The 13,409-nt window shown below is 39.8% G+C and overlaps 1 protein-coding gene across 1 annotated transcript in view; it reads right to left on the reverse strand.

Annotated features, from left to right (window-relative positions):
- GPC3 (glypican 3) overlaps window positions 1–13,409 on the reverse strand; it is a 242,922-nt gene that overhangs the window by 215,668 nt on the left and 13,845 nt on the right. The window contains exon 2 of the mRNA XM_072430796.1: window positions 558–719. Within this exon, the coding sequence (XP_072286897.1) occupies window positions 558–719 (162 nt within the window). The remainder of the gene's footprint in view (window positions 1–557; window positions 720–13,409) is intronic.

Below are 13,409 nucleotides of genomic sequence, written 5' to 3' on the forward strand. Positions count from 1 at the left end.
ATTGCTAAAGGAACCCCCAGCAAGCTCTAGAAGAACCCTAGGGTTCTCTGAGAAATACCACACTATGTGTCAGCCATTTTTTATTTCTTTATCTTTGATTTAACCTCAAGGCAAGAATGGGTCCCCTACTACAGAATTATATGGACAGTTCATAGTAACACTGCTCCACTTGAAGTCACCTAGGGGTATTACAGCTGTGGTGGTAGAAGGATATTTGACCACAAAAGCAATGCGGATCCTATCAAATGCAAATCTGCCAAATACCACCCCCCCCCCCCCCGCACCACCACCACTACCACCACCCACCACCACCACCACACACACATATTTCATCTTTAAAGGGAATCTGCTATAAATGAAAACCACCATTCTAAAACACAAGTTAAATTGGGAGCAATAGAAAAAAATCAGAAACTAGTTGAAACACAGATTTTGGAAACCAAAATAGACGCATCTGTCAAAATCCTCTCACATGGTGTATTGCTTTATAATAGATTTCTTTTAAAACATTAGTTTATTGCTTTTTAATAACGTCATGTTCCCAGATTCATGCTTACCTTGGAAAATGGCTGCATTTTGAATAATCAAGAACTTCAACTTGGCACTAGCAGTCTGGATGAGCTGCTCCATGTTTACACGAGATGCCAGCTGATAACGGTCCTCCATTTTTTTGGAGCAGCAGGTTGAAGTTTTTGTAACACAGACATGGAGATCTGATCCTGAAAAAAATATCAACACAAAACAGGTGTAAAAAATGATTGCTGTCAAATAAATAGTTATAATAATAATAATAATAAGTTACAATAATAAAAATAATAATATTATAATAAGTTATAATTATATTGTTTGATTTTTTTTTTAGTTTTAGGTAGTTTAGGGAATGGTTTGTTTGTTCTATCTTTTTAAAATGAGGCAGATTATGACATTTCTTTTTACTTCCTATCCTGTTGACAGGAAGGCAAGAAGAAGAGAAAAGCTGAAAAGGGGACACACAGAAATAAAGAGCTAAAATAAGCTTTAGCCTTTTCCCCACCAATTTAATAAAATGTGTTTTATTGCCACTTTGTCCTCAGTAAATAGACGTTGTTGTCAACTTAATAAGGTCACAGACAGTAAAATAACTGACAGAGGAGCATTTATCCCTATTTGCCCAAAATGAAAAAAACATGTTTTTGGTTTAGGTACTCTTTATTGCAACAGTGCTCATAAAAAATAGACATATATGCTGAAACACTGTGGTAGTGGAATTTATTATTAATGAAATATTGTTTGGGAAATGGGCAATTTATATGTTTGGCCAAAATTCAATGTTAACACAGAAGAGAGGATAATTCTGAGAGTAAGGGCTGAGAGTTTGCTGTGCAATATAATGTACAATGTGATCTGTTTTTTGGTCTTGGTCACAGAGACTGGGATATATTACTGCTAATGATGATAGATTTCAGCCCCTGTGATATCATTACAAAAAAGTGGGGACACTACACTGCTTTATTTATGTCATTAACCTCACTGCTAGTTCTAGGTAAAAGTGAGGATTCCAAACCTGCGGAAAGATCGTCCATCACTGTGCAGCAAACAAATTGTTGGGTTTTTAGAACCATAGTTTTTTCAGGGTTCAGCAGGAGGGCAGTGATGTCAGCCACACCTGGACAAGCCTGGTTGTAAAACAAGTAACTGGAAGCAAGTACAGTACAACCCTGGTTATCCGGAACTCAGATACCCGGGAAATTCAGACAACTGGCACCCGACAGCTCCAGAATCTTATCCAGAATCGGCCATTCTCCATGGGTGCCGGATAACCGAGGTTCTACTGTATTTCTAAAATATTTCGATAAATACAACCACTCCTCTTTAGTAACAGTTACAGGAAAATGTTAATTTTTTTTCTGTACATTTAATGTTCTTCCTGTGAGAAGATGCATTTTTCAGCTCAGGATGATTAAATTGCTTTTCATGGCTAATTGTTCCACCGCTGAGGCATTCATTGAACACCCCCAACTTGCCAAGTACCTATATAAATAAATAAAACAGTAGGCCACAGTTTGCCTGTAGGTTCAAGATTGCAAACACAGTATGATCACAAAAGGAATTAGATAAGCATCGTAAAAATGTGCCTCAAGTATTCTATCACCATAGTAACTTCACAAGTTCAAATAATCATTTAGATTGTTTAAAGGTACAGCTTCACACGGTTATCATAAAACTCCCAGTTGTAGTGAGTTACACTATCTAATTGGCCTGCTAAATAATTTAACATAATATTTGTCTGTTTTTTCCCATTTAATTAAACGCTGGTCTTTTCTCTGAGATTTAGTGTCGAGGTCTGGATTAAATATTTCAAATGTTAATGCAGCTGCTGAGAAGGTTACCCCAAGTTCTGCTATAAAACAAGTGCATTTTTTCAGATTGAAGGCTATCCAAGTAGATTCAGCCAAATGCAGAGCTTCTTTCCAAGGCTTCGCTCACATATAATAAAGGAGTCTGGCAGATGGTTCTAATTCCTGCCGGGTGCCCCAAAATCAATATGTATAACAATGCATACAAAAGGATTATTGGCAGTTGGAAAATGGAGTATTGTGGTGTGGATACAACAAAGTAGAGTCATAGATGACCGGCTTGTTTTGTGGGAGTGGTCCACCAGAATACAGAACACCTTGAAAATTTATCCTGAACCAAAACCGAGATATATTCAAAAATTAAATGCAACTATTTTGCTGGGAACACCAGAAATTAGGAACTCTTTGGCAGCTAATCACGTTACCAATGCTGAGGGACTGGAACTTAAAGTATGTTAGTCGACTGATCGGATCTGGATGGTCATCCTTATTATAAGTGACAATGTTGCAAATGTTGGAATCAGAATTTGTCAGGTATTGAACGAAGCCTGATTTTTTTTTCTCCACTAAAAAAATTAATTTATTTTTGTAAGCCTCTCGTTTACCATTTTCTTGTTGGACTTTGATGGATTTTTCACATACTACATGATCATTAGTTAACACTTTAATTCAGCCATGGCCCACTACAGAAGTTGCTTGTGAGATTTACCTTTGGATAGAGTGAATACTTTAAAGAATCTATTTATAAATATGTTCACTCAAATTTCATAATTGACAATTGTGCCATATGGTATTATGCTGTTGGTATATGGTTACCACTTTAGCACAGCCATATACTAGTAGATTTTTTTTAATAGATTAGTTGTTAGATACAAAAACAATGAATCTAACATTTTTTTTTATATTCCAGGGTGTTTTCAATTGATCCTTGATTGTAAACACCTATATTTTCTACAATTAATGTCTTCTAATGTACATGGTTCTCCGCAAAGGCTTTCTCCTGGGCGATCCACCCACCACACCTGCTTCCTCTGCCTGGCTGTCATTACAGGTAGATTGTTATCTGAACAGATGACAGCTAGGCACAAGCAGTTCCTCTGTTGTTCTATGAAAAAAAAGCTGCCCATGTATAAGTGGGCATGTGCATCCAAGGCGCGCCTACAAGTGAGCGTGGGCGACAACTTATTCGGCAACATAGTGATATACATATTGCAGCCTAACAACTTGAAATTTTTAAGATACACAGGGGACCATAGTAGCTACTAACAACCAAAATTTCAACCAGCTTTAAAGATTTCCAATATATGGGGTCAAAACTTTAAAAACTTGTGAAAATTTAACATCAAGGTTGCTCTTTCAAAATCAAGTGAGCCTAGCAGCCTGAAATTGAAAATACAAATTGTGGACCCTGTGGACCTACATAGCAAGGAGCAATGGACTGGAGCCCCTAAATGTATACCTACCTGTCACAAAACTATAAGTTACATGGTATTTTACCCTGTCCACTTTGCTTCTTTGTATCTAAATTTTTCTAGAACAGGGTGGTGTACAAAACCACAAATGTTGGTGCAAGTGGGGGACACTTGTGGCTAACAGCCCCTAAAATTGTATTACTATGGCATTATTAGGACATAAAAAAACTCTGACCATCCAAACACGCTGCCCAACCCTGTTACACATAGCTGTCCACTTCTCCTCCTCGAACCCTAAATTCTCTGAAACGGAGAGGTGCAGGTGAACAAAAGTTTAGGTATGAGTGGGGAACACTTGTGGATACCATCCCTCAATTTCATCAACATAGCATCTTTACAACTCAAAATGCACGGTCCTGTTACACATATTCTTCCACTTCTCTACCTTGAAACCCAATTTCTCTAGAACGGCAGCATGTACAAAACAAAACAATTTTTAGGTGATGTTAACCATAGATGTTCTGCACTTATACCTACATTTTTAGCTTCCTACATTTCCCCATTCAAGTGAAATTGGTGAAATTGGTATTCAAATGGTAAAAGTGGGCAGTAATATGTGTAACAGGGCAGCACTCTTTGATGGGTATGAGTTGTTCATGTTCTGATGATGCCATAGTAATGAAATTTTAGGGGGAGTTAGCCAAAAGCCAATATTCCTTGCAATCTAAGTGGCCCCAGGTGGTCTAATATCAGACTGCTAGATGCAGTTGCTTTTAAAACAGCATAAAACAGTGTTCAATTTTCACATATTTTTAAATTTGTGACCCCTATATCCTAAAATTTTTTTAAGCTGGGGGTTTGAATTTTGGTTGCTAGTAGTTATGAGGGTACCGTTAGTACCCTGAAAATTAAGCTTGTTAAGTCCAATGGTTTTGGAGATATGGAAGTTTGAACACAGAGAGTTGTTAGCCTGTAGAATATGACATGCAGCTTTTACACATACAACTATCACACTGTGCTGCCAATGTGATCATTATACATGTAAACTCACAGGCAGCTTTTTTGATAGTACACCCTCATCTGCTTACAAGTGCTCTGCATTGAGGAGAGCAAGACACTGGCTGTCCCACCCCCATAAGCTAACCAGTGCTCTGCAGTGAGAGGGGGACAAAAGCCGTTCCACCTGATCTGCTATCACGTGTTCACATGCATGATGCGCTTTCCCTTTTATATAACAGAAACATTTTTTTTTAATACTTTTTAACATTTTTGAAACTTTTTTGGGGGAGGAAGACCCCCCTTTCTATCTTCACCGCTATGGTGGTAACTTAAGGGGTAACCTGCAGCCTTCTGGCATAATTGCACCATGTATCCCAGGAGGCTATGGGCTGTTCCCTCTACATCATCAGGGGCTTTCCTATAATGAAAACAAACAAAAAAAAAAAAGCTCAATCTCATGCATGCACAGTGAGATCGGAACTTTTTTATTTTAAATTTTCAGGAAGACAGTGGATCCATTAAGGACTTTTCATTGCTAAAGGTAATTAAAAAGACCAATATGTTTCAACTCGATTTAGCCCTAGGGGACACATCTGAAGTTTGACTGTATAGGGGGTAGGTAGAACACTGACACAATATTAGGGGTTACTGGATACCTATGGCATAAAACAACTAGAAGAACAAAATTTGCCATTTCTTGACCCGCTGATTTTTTGACCACCCAGCTACAGCTTATTACCACCCGCCTACAAAAACATTTTTGGGGAGAACACAGATGTAGTTTAGCAGAGAGCACACCCAAACAACCAGCAACCAATGGCCTTCCTACTGCTTACTATGGTTTTTAGATTTACTAGATTTTTTTAGATTTTATTTTAAATGTGCTAGTCAATAGGTACATGGAGGTAAGCAAGTATATGATCAAAATCAGGGAGCTATTCGTTATTTACCTGTTTATTTACTTATTGATCTTTGTATAGCTAGCATATCCCCCCTCAAATCCTAGGCCACATCCAATAAATTAGGCAACCTTTTAGCCCCGTGCTACTGGAAACTCTCTATTGACGTATCTCGTTTACACTTACAGATGAAATAAATTCTGGTATTTTAGTGGGATCACCAGGTGAGGATAAGAAAAACAAAACACAAATGTAGACACCACATTCAAGGACTTGGTAAGCTGCAATACATAAAACATTTTTGTTCTTGTGTTTCGTTCTACCATAAACTAACATTAACAGATCACCTTCAAAGTCAGAAAATATGAGCTCTTTTATAGGCATATCGCCCAAAGCTTAATTAGGCAAATTTAACAAACAGGTGCCAATGATCGCGATGACTTGATATCTCGATTGACCCAAACTGATCAACCTAAACCCAAAAAGCTGTGTAGAAAAAAAAATTGGGCAGCCATACCAAAAGGTAAACTCACTGAACATGAGGTGATTTAGCAAATAAAGCTCAAGCACCAGCAATCCATTGATGAGCCATAAATGCAGAGTGTGGCAGAAAATAAATACAAGAAGCTTACTGAACATCGTCCGGTTCCACCATCAGCTTAGACCTGGAAGAACCACTGGGGTTCCTGGTAAACTCAACCATAATTCAGAGAAGCCTCATGAATAGCTGTCGTTATGGCCAAAACACACCTCTGTGAAGGTGGAATGAAAGCTAGATCTAACAAATCTAAATCCAAAAACCCAAGAACTGAATTGTAGAAAAAATTCCATTTCTATATACGAGGAGTCAAAATTGTGTTTGGCTCTAACACAATACAGTTTTGGATTTAACAGTACAAGAGACCTGAAGAATAATGTAAGTGACAGTGATGTATAGATGAAAAGGAAAATGGAGTGATTACTTATTGCTACACCTTTACTTTGACAAAAAACCCAACAAACTTTACCTTTAGTCTTACAATTGCAGACTCCTGCAAATGTCAACAGCAGCACTTAAGGTGCATGTACGTTTCTGAATAATAATATTAATAATAACAACAACAAGTATTTTGTGAAAGCATTCTATATTACAGAAGATTTTTGTGTGTCTATCACTTTTAGACACTACTGTATATGTTAAAAAGGTTTACCAGAGGTTCCATCTACATACATATGCAAATGTATTTTCATGTTGCATCACAATCAAGGTTCTCTCTTCAAGGGAAGACAAACCCCCCAAATAACCTACACAATAGATTTTAGCAACCTTAATTAAAAGATTCTTTACTCTTTCTATCCTGATGATAGTGAAATAGAAATACAAAACTTTATCACAATACCAGGAACCTGTCTTCATCACCACCCAATTGGTCTCAGTGTTCCCATCAAATTCATCCTTGTAAAGAACTTGACATCTTCAGAACACCCAAACTATGGCATGGCCCAAGTTTGGTTTTCCAAGAAAAAATACCTCTTCCCGATACCAAAAGACAAATAACTCCCTCTAAAAACTTTTTTAATATGGAGGAACCTCTTGAAATAACTTTTAGGTCTTCAGGTAACCCCTATCATATTTAGCATACCCCCAGCTAACAGTACTTGGTGTGGTGATCAGTAGGAAAAACTGCATCTTAGATTGCTGGCCATTGGGAGAATGTCACAGATTAACAAAGCAGTACTGATGTAACAAGCCTTTTAAAAAAACATAGGGTGCTAGAAGTATAAAACTAGAATTAAAAGAGTTATTAAACTCTATACTTGTTAAAAGTGAAATAATCTGTTGGGACCAATCTGAGGTGACAGAGAGGACCAAATCATTTAGAAAAGCAACTTTCAGAACTAAGCTTAGAATTTCATTTATCATGTCGCTTCTATGTACATTCTTCCGCAGGGACCCATGAAGGTGGCCAAGTATAACCTATTAAATTAAAAATATGTTAAAAATGTAATCAGCTAAAATGGAGCAATTTCTGAAGCTCCCTTTAAAATAATAGAGGGCAGGCATTAGTATTCCGATAATAAGATCTCAGCGCTGTGAGAGATTACTTCTGTGCCTTCAGCTAAATGTCTTTATAGTTTGCCCCTATTCACTGGAGCTTTTTGGTAAAATTAGATTGAAAAGGTGCTCAAATACTGACAGGTACCTAAAGAACATTTACACTTTTATGACAAATACAAGAAAGTTCATTACAAAAAATCCACAAGGGCTTATGCATGTAAAAGCACTGGAATTAAAACATTATTGGACTGAAAACTGAACTGAAATACTGACCAATTGCTAAATAGCAAACGGGGGTAACCATAAACAATCCCCATAAAGTTAAAACGTATTATAGGACATAATCATACACAGAATTAACAGTACACTTCATAGTAAATTCTCCCGTGTCTACCTAAACCCTTCAAGTTCATTATTATTACATCTGCCCATCTCTAGTTAACTCTGAATTACCATCTCTCCCATCCCATTTAGAACAGAAGGAATAAACTAAAACTTTTGTTGAAGGAATACACTATGATCCTTAAGCTCATTTGCCAAGGGTTGCCATAATGGAATCACATAATGTTTTTACATCCAAAATCTTTTTTTTTTGGTGGTTTTAATTGGCATCACATACATTTGTTTCTGGGACACTCCCCTTAAAAACATTGTTTTAGCCAAGATAATATGTAGATAGCTAAAGTAACAAATCTGTCTAAGGCTGCAGATAATAGTTTAAGGTTCATATACATGTTCTGGTAAAATAATAATGCTCCGTCGTCCTATTAAAAGGAAAAATTCATCACAGCTACTTTTGTGCATAGAGTTCTGATGGCATAATTTTTCGTCTCCGATTTCCTTTAACAGAAGGCGTTAGAATTGAGCTTTCAAGGTTTTTTCATTTCCAGCTAGAATCTAGTACTCATGTTATTTTGAGAATAGACAAAGAAAACTTCTTGCCACAAGGACAGCTCAGCAAGTTAGGTTTGTATCCTAAAATCATCAATCTTTTCCTTGGAAATTGGGAACATCCTCTGTAATAATTTCTAAATTTGGTCACACAAACGAACTAATCCCAAATGTTTAGTTTAGTTGTTTAGGATAGAAGAAGAAGGGGTAGAAGCAGTCAGTTTATTTTTACCACCTTTGTATTTTTGTCTCTGTGAAATCCCATCTCACATGTTCCCACTTCCTGCCTATATAGCGGCAGCAAATCAGCCAGTGTTAGCTCTAGGGACAGAATTTATGACAGACACAGGGTGGGCACAATAGCTAGGAGAAGAGGCACAGAAGCAGCAAAAATGTGCATAGCTAATGTATATTTGACTTCTTTTATGAGTGTGATTGAGTTTGAGCCCACGCAGAGTATATACTGCATGTTTGCCACTGTCCTTGTATCCACAAATATACATTGCCATAACAGATTGTTTACAGAAGCACACAACCATTGGGACCAAATAAGATATTAAAGACACCCTTACATATTAAATATGCCCATTTGCCCAAGTCACTGCCCACATCACTCTTCTCACCGAATCTGACTTTGGCCTTTCACCCATCCTAACTAGGCTAGAGGGGTTCACTTACCACAGTTAGTAAGTGGACACTCAAATTTGACTTGTTGGTCTTGCCTCCTCATCCACTCCTCCTGAAGCACACTAATGATAAAACATGTTTTGGCAGCGTTGGAAGATAAGGGGGCAGATGCTGCAAAGCACAGTGCGGGATAAGATAGAGGATCACCTTTTAGCAAATGAAGACAAAAGATAAACGCCTTAGGAGACTATGCATGCGCCTAAACGCTTAGGGTGCATCCTACAAAGCTCCCGCAGCTCACGGTACTTACAAGCGATACACGGCTGCCTCCCCGCACAATGGGTAGGCTGTGGGCAACCCCCAGGCAGGAGAATGCCAGGGTTCAAGAGCTTTGGACACCTTTTTTCCCCGCTCTCAAGACAAGCCGGGGAAATCCAAGATGACGCTGAGCAGGGGGAGGCCTCCTGAAGAACGTGGGCACACAGGGAGTACTGGCTTTGATAGATGCCCTGTCAGGTCAGAAGCAGACACTGAGCAATGTTCCTAGGCCTCATTGAGCCCCCCTTCATCTTCTGCCCTTTTCACAGAGAATCAGGATAAGCAGGCAGCAGCAAGCCTGGGTCTGACTAAAGCAGAGCTAAAAGCCTGCATGTTCCGCATAGAAAAGACTGTTCACTACGAAATAGCCAATTTAAAGAGTGGGCCAGGATATTAGCTGTGGATGAGACCATCGACGCACTACTGAGCAACACAGAGAATCCGTGATTGAGCATTCCATGCTACTGCAGCATTTGATGCTGCAGCAAGATGACATAGAAAACCGTCATAGGAGAAACAACATCCGCATTAGGGGTCTTCCAGATTCGGTGACCCATGAGGCTCGACCTGAGATGGTCACGTCTCTATTCAATATGATTTTAGAGGCTCCTGAGGACACCCCCAATGAGCTGGACAGTGTGCACAGGGTCCCCTGTCAGAGGAAAAGAAATGATCAACTTCAGTGATTCTTCCATTATGCTTCTCCAGGATCTATCTTGCCACACTTTAGCTCTCTGCAGGGCTCTTTCCCCACTCCTGGCCTTATTGAAAGCACATAATGTGTGCTACCATTGGGGTTTCCTGTTTCATCTCATGGCCTTCAAAGATGGGATCACTGCTGTTCTTAGATCCCTTGCAGATCTACCCTCATTTTTGGCTGCTCTTTGGCTACCGGATGTGTCCTTACCGGATTGGCCCACAGGGATGGAGCAAAAATTGACCTACTGATAAGGAGGATATAACTAGTTTCAACACAAATCAATTATCTGCAAAATATAGCAAAAATCACAAAAACAACTTAAATTCAAAACTCAGCAAAATTTTACTGCTTACAGTCTGTATATTATTAGTCCACTCGCTCTCATGGACTCTGAAGGAATCCTATTGTGATGCAGACAGCCGTCTGCTTTTTCTTAAAGGGGAACTCAACAACCAAATGGTTACACTGGCCACAGTGTACGCACCCAACACTGCCCAGGCCTCGTTTTTATCCAGAGCTTTAGCACTCTTGGAGGACTTCAGAGAGGGTCTTGGTATTCTAGGGGGGCTTAAATTTTTCCCCTGGCCTATGTTTGGATGTTACCAGAACTGGCACAGGAGAAATGGTTAGAGAGCTTAGTACACTGAAATGATGCCTGTTGGAACACCAGATGATTGATATATGGAGAGTACTTCATCCTCCAGATAAGGACTACTCCTTTTTCTCTAAGCTCCATCAGATGTGCTCTGGTATAGATCAGATTTGGCCGAGACATGCAGACTTAGCTTAAGTACAAAGTTACTTGATTGGCACTATCTCCATATCAGTTCACGCCCCAGTGTTTCTGTGTTTCACCCTGCACCACACCTTCCCCAAAACATGGAACTGGAGGTTGAATGAGGCTTTACTCAAAGACCCGGTGACCAAAACTGCTGTTGCTAATGAACTGGCCACACATTTTAAAACCAATGTGACACCAGATGTAAGTCCTATAGTGGTGTGGGCAGCTCATAGGGCTGTGTGCCGGAGTGTGTCCTAAAAAAAGCACGGTGCTAGACTTAAAAAAGCAATGCAGAATGAAATTCTAGCGCTTGCCACCAGAGTACAGAAATTGGAGTGCAAACATAGGAACTATCTGGAGGTTGAGTTAGGGAAAGAGCTTATGCTTGCTGGAGAGAAACTTGACCCATTGTGTTTGGGCAAGACTAAAGCCACGCTGGCAAAGTGTCAGCATTCCTTCCATAAGTATGGCAATAAAAGCAGCAAGATATTAGCCAACACATTGCGGACTCTGAGGACACGCATTTACATCCCTTTTGTAGTGGATAAGGGGGTTGCAAAGTACATATAATCAGGTATATTGCTGAAAGGTTCAGGGACTCCTATGCTAACCTATACAACCTGGATGCAGACAGAACCAGGGGTTCGGATGGTCAGGACCCCACTGCTTTAAATAACCAATATTTGGTCAAGGCTGGAATGCCTAAACTTTCTGTAGAAGACAGTGCCCTCCTTGAGGTCCCATTGACAGAATTGGATCTTCAAAGAGCAATTGGATCTACCTGACCCAGGAAATCCCCGAGCTCGGACAGATTCAGTTGCACCATTACAAATTGTTTCTGGAAACACTGGCCCCTCATTTCTTAAAGGCATATAACTCCTTCGTAGATGGGGGCAGTTTTCCTATGAACCCCCTAGGAACACATATTGCAGTGATACACAAGGAAGGGAAAGATCTTTTGGCCTGCACCAGTTATAGGCCAACTTTTCCTGCTCAATCCAGACATTAAGTTGTTCACTAAAATTCTTGCTTCCCGTTTACAGCCCCTGATGCATAAACTGATTCATCTCGATTAGGTGGGTTTTATCCCTGCTCCCAAGACCATGGATAACACCACTAGGGTGTTAAACTGGATCTTCCCTACATGTACACAAAATGTCCCAGCCTTCCTGCTATCTACGGATGCAGAAAAGGCTTTTGACAGAGTGGACTGGCAATTTATGTCCCAGACACTGGTTTATATTGGTTTAGGAAAGAATATGCTGACCTGGATTATTTGGGTCTATTCTATGCCCTCTACCTCAGTGAGGGTCAATGGTTGTTTATCAGAGTCTTTTCCTACTGCCAATGGCACTAGACAGGGGTACCCATTTTCCCCACTTATTTTCGTCTTGATCCTAGAGCCATTTCTCAGCCAGATCTGCTCCTCCCCTGACGTTACGGGCTTAAACTGGGCAACACAGAACAGAAAGTAGCAGCATATGCGGATGACCTGAATTTTTCATGTCTCATACCCATTGGTCACACCCCCTAACTTTCTCCAGGCTATGAAGGAATATGGGAATCTCTCCAACTTTAAAATCAATATCTCTAAATGTGCGGCCCTGGACATGTCTCTGTCTACAGAACAAAAGAGGCATTTGGCTAGTAATTTCCCATTTAGGTGGGTTGAGACCGTCACATATTTAGGGGTTCAAATTGCACCAGACCTAACACGCCTCTGTACGCCAAATTTCAATCCAATCCTACCAACTATTTCCAGTGATTTGGAAAAATGGGTGTCCCAGTCATTCTCTTGGTTGGGACGCATCCAAATAATAAAAATTAACATACTACCGAGGCTGCTGTACCTATTTCAGGCCCTGCCTATCCATATCCTAAGCTCTTTTCTCAAACAGCTTCATAGTCGTATATTCAGGTTTATCTGGGGTCATCACAGTCCCCAAGCTTGCTGCCGTCTGTTATTTAGACACAAAAGGGCTGGAGGATTGGGGGTTCACAATTTTATGCTTAACTTTGCTGCTTCCCATCTAGTCAGGGTGTTAGATTGGTGCAATAATAAAAGCTCAAAGCAGTGGGTATCTATAGAAAAACTGATTTGTGACGGATGCTGGATTCCGGAGATTGAGGGACGGGGGTATAGATAGAGTCAGGCATTTCCTATTCCAAGGAAGGTGGTTGCCACAAACAGAGCTGTGTTCCTCTTCACAGGTGTTTAAACTGGATTTTTGGAGAGTTTGTCAGTTTAAACATTTTTTGCGATCCCTACTGTCAGCAGAAATGTTCACTAGATCACGCACAGGTTTCGAGCAGATCTGCTTGGGTCAGAGTGGCACTAGACATGCTCTCTCGTTTTTATATTCTTTGTTGAATTCATCTTCCAGTGGTTTTGCACCAAGTTTTTTTTT

The sequence above is a fragment of the Pyxicephalus adspersus genome, chromosome Z (genome assembly GCF_032062135.1).
Source record: "Pyxicephalus adspersus chromosome Z, UCB_Pads_2.0, whole genome shotgun sequence".
Taxonomy (NCBI): Eukaryota; Metazoa; Chordata; class Amphibia; order Anura; family Pyxicephalidae; genus Pyxicephalus; species Pyxicephalus adspersus.